At 46.7% G+C, this 16,769-nt stretch overlaps 1 protein-coding gene and 1 non-coding gene across 6 annotated transcripts in view; both read right to left on the bottom strand.

The window, feature by feature from the left end:
- Position 1: 1 nt before the first annotated feature.
- Positions 2-16,769, bottom strand: part of LOC5667439 (uncharacterized) — a 38,209-nt gene continuing 21,441 nt past the window's right edge. For all 5 annotated transcript variants that reach the window (XM_061643107.1, XM_061643105.1, XM_061643106.1 and 2 more), the window contains exons 3-6: positions 5,259-7,251; positions 1,956-5,181; positions 1,736-1,884; positions 2-974 (exon numbers count right to left, since the gene is read on the bottom strand). In XM_061643107.1, the coding sequence (XP_061499091.1) occupies positions 576-974; positions 1,736-1,884; positions 1,956-5,181; positions 5,259-7,251 (5,767 nt within the window). In that variant the 3' untranslated portion in view covers positions 2-575. The remainder of the gene's footprint in view (positions 975-1,735; positions 1,885-1,955; positions 5,182-5,258; positions 7,252-16,769) is intronic.
- Positions 1,227-1,299, bottom strand: Trnaa-agc (transfer RNA alanine (anticodon AGC)). Its single transcript has one exon. It is a non-coding gene; the product is annotated as a tRNA-Ala (tRNA).

A 16,769-nucleotide genomic window follows, 5' to 3' on the forward strand; every position in this document is an offset into this window, starting at 1 on the left:
GTTTTCATTATCGTAATAATTTATTTCGTTTCTATAGATAAACAGGTGCGCAGGTGTGTATGTGGATTTAAGAAGGATGCCACTAACAAACTTATTTCAAATGCTTATACAATTGAAAAGAGTAGTCTTTAATGCTTTTATATGTATATAGGATACTTTACTTTTACTGGCCGAGTTTTTGGAAGACTCAGGAGCTTGCTATCATGAAGTATAAATAGTTATAATCATAAATGTAGTAATGCGCTCAACAACAAAAAAGTATATGCATAAATGCTCTTAACATAAAAGACTTCATTTGGACCGATTTCGACAGGGTCGTGGGATATATGTAATACTTGGTATATGAGTGGTTTACGGTTGAAAGAATACGATCGTTTCAAACATGATTTAACTCGTTCGAACTCTTAGCAAAGCTCGAGTGTCCTAGTTTTATGATTGATTTTCTCTATTTCTCTCTCTCTCTCTCTCTCGTCCTCTCTCTCTCTCTCTCTCTCTCTCTCTCTCTCTCTCTACTATCTTATACTTATTTACACAGAGTTTGCAAAACCTCCCATGCAGTTTGATGTTCGGCCGTATCACTGTTCTGTTTGCTCAGTGGGCAATGTTTCCGGCCCAAATGCTGCTGGATGGACCGGCTCACAGTCGATCGGAGACGCTAAGGTAGCAAACTCAGCCGTCAGTGTTTGGGAATTGAGCTGGGAGCATTTTTCGAGAAATTTGGCTTCATCGTCCGTACATTCAGCACTGGCAACAGCAGCAGCAGTGTGTCCGGGGAAGGTGAAATGCTCGGCATCGTGGCCATCCTCGAGCTCCTCTTCCTCCTCCGCGTGATAGATCTCGGTAGCGTAAATGTCGTATCCGTACATGTCGAGGTACTGCCCTTCATCGAGCGGCTCGACCAGCTCCATGTTAGCACCCATATGGTTCAGTCCCTGGCAGAAGTCATCATCGATATAAAGGTCTTCGGTTGATTTCTGAAATCATAAAAATGTGGATATAGTAAAGTGAATTAAGTTTGGTGCAATGATGGTGTTTGAAGGATATCAACTTCACATGTTAATACAAACGCATTTATCACAGATTTCTCTTCTCTACTTTTCCACCTATCTATTCGTGAGCTTTTTGTCTGTTGCCGATACTCCATTTTTAAATTTGTTAAGAACAAAAATAAATTTCTCTCAGACTTCTTTCTTCATATTCTGCCTTTAAGAGAAATTTCATCGAATTGGAGATGCCGGGTATCGATCCCGGTACCTCTCACATGCTAAGCGAGCGCTCTACCATCTGAGCTACACCCCCTGGGTGACTACTGAGTCGGTGCGTGACTTTATAACACAATCAACTGACCTACTTTCAAAATCAAACTACCATTGACCATAGCCATCGAGGCGTGTAGTTTAAACCCCTCCATCCCATTCACCAGAGCTTTCAGTTGCACTGATACAGCATAAAATCCGTGCCCCCACCCGGTTGCAGCGAATGAATCCGCGCTGACGGAATGCAATCACTAGCATATATTACCTCATGCATTCATTTCACGCCTTGATCCGCATTGGGACGGGGGTTTTACGGTTGAAACTAAAGTGAATCAAAATGAAACAGATAGACTAGGCTATCTGACGACGGCTGGCATGAATGTAGAGCCCGAACAGTAAGCGAAAATTTTTGGTAATTTAATTTGATTTTTAAACCTAATACCCCTTTACAGTTCCATCGCCCTGGACCTCGGACTTACCTGGAATGGGGTCATCGAATGGAACCGCCCCGCCATAGCACTGCCTGGTGTCGGTGTCATCGGAGGCTCAAACATGGACACAAAGCTTTCCCGTGGGAAGTTCATCTCTCCGAACGCGGCCGTCATACCGATCCGGCTTCCGGCGGGTACTGTGTGTGCAAAAGTATGCAAATGCAACGTTAACACATCGTTTCAACAAATCTCTACTTTCGTAACCTACCATTAAGCCCTTCGGCCGGTACCATCGAGTTGCCACAGTTGCAGCATACGAGACGATCGAGTCTGCTGGCAGCGCCAACGTTAATTTGATGCGTGCCGGGTGTTACGGAACGTCCGTTCGGATCGCTACCGGTGGGCTTTGCTGTCTGTTCTTCCGGTGCGATCAGTCTTAGCTTGGAAAAGGCTCGCAACAGCTCGTTGCCACAGGAATGGCGTACGGTGCTAACGCCACATCCTTGCCCATTTCCTGTCGGTGTAATGCATCCGGACGACGGAAGATCCACATCGTCCAGGTTGGCAGAGTTGGGGCGAGAGGATGCTGGACTGATGTCCGATGCTCGGCGCGATATCTTACGCATGTTGACCGTGACACGTGTCGTTAGCTTCTTCTTGCGTGCACTGCCCGGTGGTATTGCCGTGGAGGTTGCGGTAGTGGTGGTCGTCGTTGTTGCGGCTAGCGATGGCTCTACGAACGTTCCCGGCAATCGCTCCGTGCTCGATACGACGCTTTCCCTGTACACCGTTTGCTGATGGTGAATGGTGGCGACACTGTTTCCGCCGCCATTGAGTGCCTTCCGGCGAAGGTACAGCTGTGAGTTGGGAGCGAATGTCACGGCCATGGGTGGTGGTGCCGGAATGTTCTCCACCGCCTCTGGAGCTCGTTGTACTTCTTCGGCAACTGGTTGTACCGCCGCAGCTTGCTGTAGCTCGGCCGGTGATACCGGAGCAGTAGATTCCTTTGGTTTCGAGCGATGGTTTGCCAGCAGTACATTCAGATGAGATATGCCGGAGATCTGTGGAGACGCTGATGCAGGCGGTGATGGTGGTGGAGCAGGAATAGGAACGGGGTGGAACTCTTGCGCGATGGCTTCGGCTTCTTTCGTCTCTCTTTCGTCTGGAGTTTCCTTCATCATGGACGTTTCCTCTGCTTCTAGCGTCTTCTCCAATTCCAGCACTCTAGTGGGAACGAGCAAATTTTCCTCCACAACCAGCGATCCTTCACCGCCCCTTCTTGAGCCTCCTTCACACGACGGTTTCTTGGCGGAGCCCTCCATCTTTCTTACCGGACTGTAATCGAATCCAGTCTTTTCAAACGTTGTTTCAATCTTTTTAATAACATCACGCACCGACGAAAGATGCGCCGTCACAACACTCAAGGAATCATCCAACGATCCACCAGTTTTCTCCTCCTGCTGCAGCTCTTCGGGCAACTGACTGTCCTGCTTTGCTTCTTTCAGTTCCTCCGCCACGGGCAGCTGACTACGTTCGCAAATTAATTTCTCCTTCTTCCACAGCGTTTCCTCGTACGGTGCTCCTCCTTCAGCGATCAGTGCCGGCGTGCAGCTCTTCCTTACCGTCACAGTCGTCGGCCGTGGTTCCGGCGAGCGTATAATGTTAACGCTGATGTTAATGCGCTTCGGCTTGATGTCCTGCAGCGACGTTGAGCAGTTCAGATTGGTGGAGGTCAGAAAGGAGCCACTGCGAGCGGCCAGCTCGGCGTTGAAGAACGACTTGCTCCGGCAGTCCTCCGGTGTGGCGGGTTGCGATTCCTCCGCCATGCGCAGCTTCTGGTCGGACAGCCAGGCATGCTTGCGTATCTTGTTTTTACGCGCTATCGGCGTGTCCGGTAGGGTAAAATCGCCGATCATGAAACGGAACGAGTTGTTCAGCTTCGGCGTAATGCTGCGGCGCCTGGTGCCGGGCGAACTGTCGCAAGATTTCGACGGATGATCGCGCTGCAGCGGGGTGCCCTTATCCTCGCTATCGCTACACGAAGGCCGCACGGGCTGTAGATTAATTTGCGGCGGGTCGGAAATAATTTGCTCCAATGATTTTGTGGTCGAGCTGTCCTTTTGCACACTGTCGAGGAATTTGCCCTCGGAACTGTCCCTGTTATGTTGCACCCCATCTGGATCGTTCTGTTCGATGAAGCTCTTGTTAAGCTGCTGCTGCACCTCGAACAGCTCCTTGGCCGCCTTCTTGTTAGCGCGTGGCGGTTTTTTGTGCTTTTTTACCGTGCTGGTACGATCGTAGATCACCTGCTTGGAGGACGATTTGGGCGAGAGGAATTTATTGTTAAAATCAAAGATCGTTTGATAGATTGCTGAGTTGGACAGGCTGAAGGTTGAGCTGAGCGGCGACTTTTTGTCTAGCATTGGTGGCCGTTCCTTGCCACTCGGTTGGGAGGGAACCTCTGGCTGCTGGTGCGCCTGTGGGGACACTTTCACCTTGTTGATTTTCCGAACCGGTTTTTTCGGGAGCTGCTTCGGTGTCTTCGCTAGCTCCGATTCCTCCGTGTGGAAGTAGATCTTGTCCGCCTTCTCGATGTGAGCGCTCTGCTTTCTTACGTCATTCAGCTCATTCTTGAGCCGCACCTCCGACGAGTTGGCGTGCTCCTCGTAATCCTCCGCCAGCCAGTCGTACGTGCCGTTCTTCTCCATCCCCAGCTCGAGCAGCAGACAGTCCAGCAGGTCGGCCACGTTGCCCATGGTAATTTTCCTACTGTTCAAATCCCCCAGTCCACCTTCGAAAATCTGTCGGAACCGCTCGCATCGCTCCTTTTCAAACATCGGCAGTGGCAGATCGGCGGAGGTGTGCAGCTTCTCCAGCTCGGCCCTATTGTACACCACGAACGGGACGTACCCGTTCAGGATTTCCCACAGCAGGAGCGCGATCGAGTAGACGTCGGTGCTCTTGCTCGGATAGACGAAGCTCGCTTTCGGGATCAGCAGCTCGGGGGCCACGTAGTAGAAGAGCGAAAACTTCTCCCGGTATTCCTTGCAGTAGGGAAGGAACCGGCTCGCCCGACAGTCGTAGCCCGAACCTTCGCCGAACGAAAGCTGTGCGGCGTGGGATGGTTTGGAGCGCGTTTCGCACACCTCCGACGAGAGCTTGCGGTACTTGTCGCGCAGGAACTGCTCGTCGTTCTTGATCAGCCGCGCGTAGGTGGTGATCTTCTTGAGCTCGTCGTGCTGCGACGACGTCATTGAGTTGCGGGACGAGGAGGTGCTGCCGTACCGATTCTCAATCTCGCGCCGCACCTCGTCCGAGGACGCATCCGTCGTCAACTCGAACGAGGTTAGCTTGACGGAGTACGGGTAGCGGCGCATCAGGATGCAGCCGCTAGATATGTTGGAGTGTATGTAGCCGCACTCCTGCAGATAGCAAACGGCAGACGAGATTTGCTGCACCACTGTAGTCGCATGAATCAGCGACAAGCGCTTATTCTGTGAACAATGAAAGAATAAAAAACAAATTAATACTTGCTCAACGACCGTTTACCTCATGGCACAGCGCGACTTACCATTTTGTGAATGTAATCAAAGAGCGTAAAATCGAACGGTTCCAGCAGCAGCGTAGCCTGGTTCAGGGCCGAATCGTACGACACGGCCATCAGCGTTGCCATCGTCGGGTGACGGACCTGCGACAGCACCTCAAAGTCTCGCCTGCAAGCTTCCTCCGCAAAGTACAGACTGCGCTCCATGTTCAGCGAGTACTTGCGCAGCGTCACCGCTCCGCCGCGGAACAGACCGCATGAAAACTCTAGCGGGCAGGCGAAAGCACTGCGCAGGCAACCGACCCGGTAGCGCACCTCGTTCGGGAAGCACGTCAACAGATTGCTGCCAATGCTGCGCCGGAAGCTTTCCAGCAGATTTCGCTCCGAGTAGCGCGTCTGCAGGAAGTCGTCCGACATCTGGATGCTTTTGCTCCACTTCTGCAGCGAATCCAGCTCGAGCAGAATGTCCTGCGGATCGTCCTGCAGTGCGAGTTGGGCCAGCTGGGCATCGATCTCCTGCTGGCGGCTTTCCAGCATCTCGTCCACACGCTGCATCTCGAGCCGTTCCCGGTCCTGCTGCTGCTGGTCGAGCGGCTCGTCCTCGTCCTCCTTCAGCGTGCTAGCACTCGAACGATCGAGATCGGTAATGATGCGTCGCGATCTGCCCTTCAGCACACTGATCGGCTCGGTGATGATGCTGGTTGAGTCATCGTGGAAGGCGGTCGTTTGCAGAAACTGAAAGTTTTCGTTTATCAGTTGCTCGCAGTTGCGTATCTCGGCCAGCGTGTCCTGCCCGGGCGTAAGATGCTTGGAGTTGTTTTGATCCGGCTTGGTCTCGGCCGTCGTGTCCGCGTTGTCACTGAACGGCAGTGCGTAATCGACCAGATCTCCGTGCTTGTTGACAATCGTCTGGTAGGAAAGGGATTTGTGTCGCTGCTTTGATGTTGCGGGTGCTCGTTCTTCCTGAGCACCGGCGGGCTTCATCGAGCCACGGTAGGCGCGCGACGAGATGACGTGCTCGTCGTACACGGAGGATGAGTTTAGCTCGTACTTCCGGTACGATCCCGTCAGAGGCGAATCGGAATCACTGTGGTGGCGTTGTTTCGGCAGACAACTCGACAGCCGGACGGACGCTGTTGGGGCCGACGTCTGAGCGACGACGGTGGGCGGTGCCGGTGCCGGCTTGTCCTTAAACACACGCGGGCGGGCCTTCAAATTACTCTGCTTTTTGGGCGTCCCGTCAGCGTACGGGCTGGCGTTCGCTTTGTAGAAAAGGCGCGGCGGGCTCTGCACCACGTACGAATCACCAAACGTGCCGTTGATGTGGTGTGCTTCAAACTCGGCCACCTCGTTCTCGTAGATCGTGTTGTTCGGTTTCGGCGTGGCAGTAGCTTTCGTACGTTTCCGCAGCCGGTCGGTCGGGTCCGAGACGAGCACCGCTGGCAAGGAAAAGCGCGTATCGCTCGGATGGGAATGGTTTTTCTCGATCGTTTTGCCGTTGTTGTTCCACTGACTGTTGCAGTGCTGGGACGAGGCGTTGGACGAGGTATCCGTCGGGATGCGGTTGATGTTGCGATAGAACTCGACCGAGCGCTTCGGTTTCTTGGGCGCTGCTGCGTCCGTCAGCAGCGCGCTAGGCGTCCCTGGCGGGGCGCCAGCCGTCGCGGATCGATGGTGACGTGCGTAGCGTGGGGATTTGGGCACCTCGAACCGGCTTGCCGAACGGTTCAGTATCATCCGCTCGTCCCGTGCCAGCTCGATGTCCGAGCTGAAATCGCCATCGTCGCTGTCGTCGTGATCGGAAGCTTCCTCCTTGATGGTGCCGTGTGCGGACAGTGTTATTCTCGGCGGAAGTGTCGCGTGCAGCTGGCTGGTTGGTGTTTTCGGTTCGGAGTGGATGTCGCTATTGCGCTGCTGTGCCCGCCAGTCGTTGAATTTGGCCAACGCTTCCAGGTAGGCTAGATCCTGCACTTGGCCCACCTTCGGGGGAGCACTGTCACGCCGCCGGTGGCGCTTGTCTCTGCAAAAGGTTTGAGGAGAAAATAAAATTAATAAATAGTTTAGCGTTTTGAAAGGCATTACAATGGAAATCGCCTAACCACACGAGTGTCCGTGGGAATGTGGCCGTGTACGCCAAAGCACTTTGTCCAACTGTTCCAGACCCTTGCCACAATAGTGTGACACAGTTTTAACTCTGCACTCTGTTTTGTTTAGTGCCCATGTAGCTAATTTCTCACTTGACACCTTGCTGCACATCGCCTGCGTCTTGGCCGTGTTTCCGAGACACACATCGGACATCGTTTCTCAACACATTCGTCGTTGAAACGGTTTATGCAAAAACTGACCGTAAAGATCAGCACAACAAAAAGGAAGGAAGGCACATGTTCGCATAAATTGTTGCACCTCCTGCAACTCCCGCCGCTGGGAAAGCTTCCCATCGTTTTAGGCTGGTGTCCATCATCACCTATCTGGGTCTGAGGTTTCATTTGTAGCTGTACGATAATTTTGCTCCCCTGAATGTTTATTAAATTATACGCCCAATGTGAGAAAGACTAAAAAGGTATTTTACGTGTACGAAGGCGCTTCCGCGAAAGCATGTTGGGAAGTACCCGGCCGGAACGGCTACATCTCGGTCACCTATCAGTGAGAGTTACTAGGACGGAAAGTGTGTGTGTGTGTGTGTGACGTGAACCGAGATTTGAACTCGCACCGCAGTTCGGAAGTACACCCTTGTACAGTAGGAGCGCTGCCACAGATCGGAGCGACATGATTACACTGATCGCGCAGCGTTTGTGTGTTTTCATCGCAAACCGAAAACTGCAAAGCTCTGCTGAAAGGCATAGAAAGTGACAGTTGGGGAAGCCTCCAGCGCTCGCGGGTGCAGCAAACCGATTTTCACACTTTCCATCAGCTGGATCAGCTCATCCGAGCAACAGCCCCGCCATCCAGGAGTGGCCCAGGTAAATGCAGTTGCAAAAGCCAGCCCCGTTTGATGTCCCCGCATGGTTGAAATGGTAGAAACTAGCACAAAAAATACTCTCCCAACTATAAACGATTCGCTAAGGCAACTGTGAGCTAGCAGAACAAATATTTCATACCCAGTGCTCACCACCTGTGCACAACCAAGAGAGCGCAAGCGAACAAAGTGCCGCCCGCGGAACGCTGCGTAATTGGTGAGCTATTTTTTATGCTTTAATTCAAGTTAAATATTGTGACAAGCGGCAAATGCTGCTCATAATTCGTCTGGCTTTCATCGGCGACTGTATAAAGTTGGTCCATTTCGATTCAATTGGGATCAGGCTTAAACAATCAAATAAAACCCGTGCGTGACGGGAACAGCAGTGAGCATTGGCAGGGCACGGAACTAAACGGTCTCGACCAAACACTTTCTCGGAAACTGAAGGGGAGAAAATGGGAGAATATTAATTTGTTGGATTTGACTTATAATTCAGATAAAAACGCAACGTTTATTTGGACGATATGTTAACTCTGCTGTATTTGGAACTTCCTTATATCGTGTTTATCTCAGCCTTTTAATCAACAAAACAATTAATGAACTCATCTGCATAAAGATATTATTTAATGCCTTTTTTGTATAATAAAGCAAAAGGCAAATAAAATGGAACTTTTATTTTTTTTAGTACAAAAAATATGATACTTGAAAAGTGGATAAGCAAAAGAAGAGAGTGAAATGTTGTATTATTAAGCAATTAAAAAAGTCATCTAAGGAATGCCGTTCAATGATTGAAGTGATGTGAAATGAAGTTATTTATTTATGATCGAATACGGAATACGGAAAGACAGATCGATACGACCTGTCGTATGACTCAAGTGAAAGGAAGATAAACTAAAAAAAAGCGCAAAATATTGAAAAATCAACAATAACTACGGGGTTATGTCATAATGCATTTTCATTGAACGGAAAAGTTTTACTCGCAGACATACTCATTTTCAGTTTAATCCAGTGGCGGATCAAGGGTATCGGGGGCCCTAGGCGGAACGACGAGTTGAGGCCCTCTGTAAATGGTAAATGTTGTTGGGGGGGGGTAGCGGCACTAAATTTGCTGTTGGGAGATTGAACAGTAAACTTGAAATGCCGTCGAAATGCGGGCCCCCTTCGATCATCAGTCGCAAACTCTTCAATTTTTGCTGACGGGGGGGGGGGGGGGGGTGCAATTGATTCAGCGGGGCCCCCTTCGCAAATCATCTGTCGCAAACTCTAAAATTTTTGCTGACGGGGGGGGGGGGGGTGCAAATGTTTCGCCAACCTCGGGGCCCCATCGGCCATCATTCCGGGGGCCCTTGTCGCTAGTACTCTGTCCATACGGCATACTGGCGATCTACGGGGCCCCTAAATCGGCGGGGCCCCAGGCGACCGCCTAGTCCGCCTACCGTTAGATCCGCCGCTGGTTTAATCTCCACGCAATAATATTTTATAGTGTTGGGAAAATCTGATTCAGATTCATGCTTTTTGATGAATCTTTGTAATGATTCAATTAATGTGAAGCTCTGCTATGGAACAGATATGAAAAGATTCATGAATCATCAGAGATTCGATTCGAAATTCGAATAACTCATCGCTGAGGATTAATATGAATGAATCTCAACGAAAGATTCATGAAACCCAAAACTAGTATTTAATGGTAGAGATTCGTTCACAAGAAGACTGTTGTGATCTGAAATTGATTTAGAAGAGTCTGTTTTTTTGCAGGAGGGACAATGACGCCTGTATTGTTTAGAGTTTCCTTTTTAATAAACATAGGGAAAGGTAAGTAAAGACGGACACGTAAAGAAAAAAGATAAAAATCTAGGGATGTAGAAATACAACGACTTGGCCAATTGCAACGACGATTCATTCAGCCGTGAATTTAGGAATTGTAAGTGCCACTTCTAACACCTCGTAGAATGCAGAATCTAAAGCATTATTGAAATATTAGACACGAACAGCTGACGTTGCTCCATCTAACATAAAAACAGTTTTAAACTTCCCGTTAGGAAATTACTCCGCGGAAAGTCCGCGACCACAGTATGCTTGAGGGACTTGTTAAAGGAATTTTCTTCAACTTATTGATGTTTGTAATCCCGTATAATCTCTCACTTATTCCTGAATGTTGTCATATCAATGTCCCTTCTTTTTGTTGATTAAAGTTGTCCAAAGTCGTGGTAAGATATTCGGTTTCGTGAAGCGTCGAGCGAGTGACAGCATAATGCTGCTTCTTTCTTCTTCTTCTTCTTCTTCTTCTTCTTCTATTTGGCGTAATGTCCTACGCGAACATGCCGGTCTATAATACACAACACAGGCTTTCGAGACTTATTTCATTACCACGCAGCCGGATGATAGTCAAAATCCTTGCTACGGGGAGACGGGTCCATTCTAGGTTGGAACCCATGGCAGGCATGTTATTGAGTCGTTCGAGTTGAAGACTGTACTATGGGACCGCCCACAACAGCATAACGCATGACTGCTATATTTGGTTAATGGTTAATAGTCAATGATCACTGGTTAACGTTATAATCTTGAAATCCCGTAACTCAAACTGCTGTTACCTAAAATGTTTTACTAAGAAACTCTTACATTGTACCATCAACAGTGTAAACTGTCTCTAAATCAATAATATGTATGATAAAATTATTATTTTTTAATTGGTTGCTCACCGAAATATATTTCTTGGAGATGCGATAAATCAGGTGTGTCAAACTGATGGCCCACGAGCCGCATGCAGTCCCTGAGGGTTCTGTATGCGACTCGTGTCGCAACGAAGTAATGATTATTCCAGTCTATATTTGAAATAGAATACCATTGGCAACAATATTCAACGTAAATATTGCAGCCCACGAATGGATTTTTGGGTCAACAAGTGGCCTGTCAAACAAATGAGTTTAACACATCTGCTATATATTTATAGCAATCATAAAATGTTGTGAAAATACTGAACGTTCTCTGTCTTTCTGTTCAAAAATGTAGATTACCGGAAGAAACATGATAAAATTCCACTTAAAAATTGCATTGCTATTCTATAAATTATAATTTTCCATTGTGCAATGCTATCATCGAACGATTTAAAAAAAAAAAACCTAATAAGCTCTTGCCCAATTCCCATTAGCATTTCCCACTCAATCGAAACGCATTACGCAAACCGATTTCCACCGGTGCATTTGTAAGGTTCCTTTTCCCAAACCGGGACAATTAAGCGCCCACATTGCTCAATTCCTACCTTTCTTCACAAAAATCTACACACAGTCATCTAATTAGTAGAAAAAACAACACAAAGAAACCCACCTAGTCCTACTGCCGGTTTGTCTGGATTGTCTTTCACCAGTCTGGTTACTTAAATACAACCATGCAAACCCTACTCGAATGAAATTTAGGTGATCCGCGTGCCAAATAAATTGCAACCTGCTGAGGCCCTGCACTACCATGTGGTGGGTACAGATTTATGCGCTGCCAGAACACACACACACACACCGTTGCCGTGATGCGACGGGGCGCGAACCGCGAGCGAGAAAATCGCCAGCAGAAACGTGATTAATTTTCACGCCCTCATTGGCAAATAAAGGCGAGAGATTGGACTGCATCCATCTTACGCTGGTCGGTGGTAAGCGGCCGGTGCGAACCTAAATCGCCACCCCACAAAGGCCCGGACACAATGTGCAAAAGGGGAAGGGATTTATAAGCTGACCCACACACTTGCTAGACCTTCCGCTGAAGTGCTACATTGCATCCCCTCCCCCCTCCGCTTGGGTAATGAATTGCACCGATTTTCATGGTTTTCACTTTTTTCGCCTTTCATCATCACCATCAACGGCGGGAGGAGAAGGAGGAGGTGCAGTGACGGAGGGAAAATTGGCAGAAAAGGGTGTTGGTTTTTCCTTCCTGCGGCGCAGCAGCCGTCGTGCAGAAATCTCTATCAACATTTATCTGTTTTAAACACGATTGTTTCTATTTTCTCTCGGGGTTCGTACACTCGGGGGGGCTCTCGGTGACGGAAGGTGCGCTGCTGCTTCTTGGCGGCGTGTTGCGAGTTAGGAGTAACGAATGGGTCCCTGTGTTTTTTTTATGCGCAGAAATGAGCCACCCCAGATTTAAGCTGGAACCCATCCATCGTCTCATCCATCCGGCCACCGGGTACTGCACCGAGCACGGACAACGGGCGCGGACAGAGCAACCGGTAAAAGTTGCCTACCAAGGGAAGGATGGTGCGGTCGGTCGTGCTCGGCGGACTGTGAAGTTGCGAACCGGGGGTGCCGTAAATTTAGTTTGACAGGAAGCTGACTCGGTTTGAGTTTGGCCTGACGCGGGACAGCCTCGTGGTGCGTGCCATGCCGATTGTTAATGAGGTTCGAATCGAGTGTCAGGCCGGGCGCGTAATGAGGATGGGCAGTAAGGTCGGTTGCGGATTACACGGACAACCGGGAAACTTTACACCTGTTCGCGATGTTGAGCAACACGGAAAAGCAAACGATTCCCCCTCGGTGAGAGTGGAAAAGCCACGCACGGGGTGGGCAGGAAGAAAGTGAGGTGATAGCAATCAGGGAAAACAAATACAAGAAAACCATTTTCACTTGTCCAGCGGTGATGCTGTAATTGATGCGCAGGCTAAGCTTGAGTGGTTCGAGTGGTTGGGAAGAAAGTGATAGGAAGTTATAAAGCTTTGAGAGGTTGGTTTTTGCTTTTTGTAAAATATTTGTGTTTTTGCAAATCCTCGATCATCAGACGAATTTAAGGACTTTGATCAAAATTTCATTGTTGTTTGCTTCTGGTTATGAATTATTCTAATAGTAAAAGTATTAAAATATTGTTGTTTGTTTGTGTGTTGGTGTTATAGAAGTTTGTTTAACATTATTCAACTATCTAGAATCTTAAGTAATATCGTTGAGACGTCACAATAGATACAAACAATATGTCGAAAAACGAATTACATATTTTAACCTTCACATTTACTTGTTCAAATTGTCGTATTGGAAAAAAGTCATTGTAGAGAGTGAGTAGTCAGAATTCAATTCAATTTTATTTTATTTATTTAATATGATAAATATTAGGATAAATTTGAAGACATAAATTAAGTAATATAAACATGAACAAATGATCAAGCAATAAGCTAACAGTGGAAGTCATTTTTCAAATATCGTTTTAATTGGAACCCCAGATAAACCGAAAATAAAACAAAGTAGTACTTTACAATTGATAATAAAATAAAAAAATACTCAAAGCATAAGCTGTTTTTATTCTACATTACTATGAGCTTATTTGAAAAATATTAGAAAAAAATATCAAAGAACAAATTTGCTAACACCTAAATGCGAGACTCTGATTTTCTGGGTACAGAATTACGTGCATTTCATATTTGCTGGGATACAAAAGAAACGAAACTAAACAAAAAAACATACCTCTTTCTTTTGATAGACCTATGATTTAGCTGTAATTTTAGATCACAAAGAGTACTTTCTACAATGTCTAAGCATTGAATTGAAATCAACATCTTTTAAGAATTTAGAAACACATCATCGTGTTCACACACCGCAAGATTACTCCTAATTGAAAAAAAAAAACACTTTAACATCTATCTTTAAACGCTAACCATCAGTTTTGAAGTATTAATTTATTCTAATTGCTATAATTAAGCATGACAGCGCTTATCCTATTCTCAGGAAATTCTCACTTGACCTGCAATTGAGAAAAATACAGCAGAGTTCCTCCAAAAAGCTGACTGAGTGAACAGTGCGTGCGACTGCGTCCGGTATGCGTGTGTGTTTGTGTTAAGAAGATGATGGAGCTGCAACTTGAGGCAGCGAAAATGTTACCCTACAACAATGGTGTGAAGATTACAATCTCGACACGCCCGTACAACAATGAGGGACACGTTGGAGATCACCTCCGCCTCTTGAATGGTAGAGTCCGACCGATCAAGATAGACTGCTTACCGCAATCCAGACGTTCAACTGGACATCTTTATTTCCTTGCCTGCATAACCGAGCGGAGATAGATAAATGGCCCAAAAAAACTGTTGACACCAGCCTGTCCGTTGGCCCCTGTAATGGGGTGATTTAGGCTTACTTTTCGTTTCATCGGCTGTGAACTCTAGCCCCCGAGCGTTGGAGCAATTTGGAGAGAGAAAGAGTAACACGCAGTTGCTGGAAGAGACCGCCATGCACGGAACTACTTAGTATGCGTGACCGTTCTGCTTTCGGAAGTGAAGGCACCTGACGGTGTGACAATGACAGAGGCGTCATCGGTAGGCGTCGTCAAAAAAATAAGAAAAAAAACTCCATAATTTTCCAAAAACAAGCTGTTGAAAGTGACAGTGCAGCAAGATGTGAAAATAATCTGCCTCATCGCCCCAGTCTGTATTTTCTATGATTTTTTTTCATAAAAATTTATGAAAAAAACGAAAGTAAATACACGTGAACCTGCAGCGGATTGTCATGCATGCCCTTGAGGATTTGTGCGCTGCAGTAGCGGGGGTCACATTGGTGACCGGGCACGGTCAACGATCACTTGTCGATGCAATTTAATGCTCATCATTTCTGGTGCCGCAGCACCCGAACTCGAAAGTGTTGTCAAGTAGAATTTTCACTTTTCGATTGATTCCAAATTGATTCAGTGCAATCAACTGCTTCAACAGAAACACCTCGGTAGCAATAAAACCTTCCTGTCTGAATTTCGGAGAAAGCTTTCGAACGTTCACTGGGTGATGTGAAACGTAACTTTGCTATACTCCGTACATCCGTTTCATCGGTCATAAAAAGTACATTTGACGGTGACTTATGAATCGACAGTGATTAATGCAATTCAATTTTTCCTGCGCTCACACCCAGGAGATGCTTGCAATGGAAGGAACGGTGCGGGAATTGTACGGCGTACAAATGAGAAAACACTAAATTCATCACCTAGTTTGTTCGCCCATTTATGGGCGATGCGCGAACGCGAGAAATGAAATGGAAAGATGGAAAATTAACAATTTTGATTATAGGTAGCAATTTCACTGATTGTGTAGCCACACACGTTCGCTGAACGCCGTTTGTACGAGGATCAATTAAGAAGCGGCAGCCTGTGTAACTCAGTCGTACCGACATTGATTTTTACCCACAATAAATGGAACGATAGTAAAAAGAAGCGTGAATGTGATTGATACGTTATTGTTTTATCAAATGAGAGCAGTTAAATGGAAGCGATTATGAAAATGAATGGATTCGACAAAAAAGAGAGAGAAAAAAATCAATATAAAATAGGAAAAAGAGATTTAGCCACGATTCACAAACGTGCAGGTGGAAGCGCATTGAGGAGAGATGAAAGCAATGTTAAGCCGGTAGGAAATTATCACAATCTACACTCATTAAGCAGCGATTTGAGCGAGGGGTAAACCGACAGAAACCGGCACAAATGGAGCGCGTCGTGTAAACTAACGTGGAAGCGAGGAAACTGTCACGCAATTGCGGAAAAATCACACGCATGTTCGCTCAGCTGACCATCGACGGAACAGAAACTGGATTAAAGACGATGTGTGCACGCGTCTAAGTTAGTTCCCGTTTTCTCGCATTTGCGTTGCATCCTACGGTTACTATTGACGGGCAAGAGCAGCTGAGATACGCACATTTGTTTGTACAGTATGGCTGAGATGCTCATGCAATCGAACCAATGAGCCGTCATCCCTCATAATCATAAAAAAATGAAAATAGGGGTATACAAATGTGTTTTCAATATGTCAATAATTAATTCTTTCTTTGTCTACATTTACTTGAAATTAAATGTGAGGCTATTAATTTCAATTTAATTTCCCATCCTGTTTGTTGAATTCTTTCTAACAAAAACATTCAATAAAAAAGCGAAACAGGTAGATGATTTGAGCAGTCTAAAATTGCCACAGATATGAAACTAACTTGCAGAACATTCCCAAATAGCCAAAATTGCTTAAGAAGCTAATTTTGACATGCTAAAGATCGCTGCTGAGCCGGTCTCGTAGTACAGTCATCAACTCGTACGACTTAACAACATGCCCGTCATGGCTGGTTCAATCCCCAAATAGACCGTGCCGCCATACGTAGGACTGACTATCCTGCTATGGGGGGAAATCAATTAGTCACTGAAAGCCAAACCCACTAGTGGGTACAGGCAGGCCTTGACCGACATCGTTTGTTGAGCCAAAGAAGAAGAAGAAGAAAGATCGCTGCTTGAATTCGCCATTTGCAGTAGATAAACAGTATCAAAGTTCCAGGTGGTTCTTCTAAATAGCGCCTAAGCCTCCTTATGCCACGGTTGCAGGGATTATTTTTCTTTGCGTTTTATTTTCAAGCAAGGCGTCATCAATGAAATAAACAACACGATGTGTGTATTTGTATGTGCATGTTTATTTTAAAACTCTAAAAGCTCTTGTTTTTCACGTAATTTTCATTTCATTTCATTTAAATTTAAATTAAATTTTAAATAGTTTACTAAAAAATCACAATCACTTCACTCAGTATTCCTTCTTCAATTATCTTATCTAGCTTGGGCAGCAGCAACGAGATGATTGACGGCACAAGTCTTTGACACTTTGACAA

This window comes from Anopheles gambiae, chromosome 2 (genome assembly GCF_943734735.2).
Source record: "Anopheles gambiae chromosome 2, idAnoGambNW_F1_1, whole genome shotgun sequence".
In the NCBI taxonomy this organism is placed as follows: Eukaryota; Metazoa; Arthropoda; class Insecta; order Diptera; family Culicidae; genus Anopheles; species Anopheles gambiae.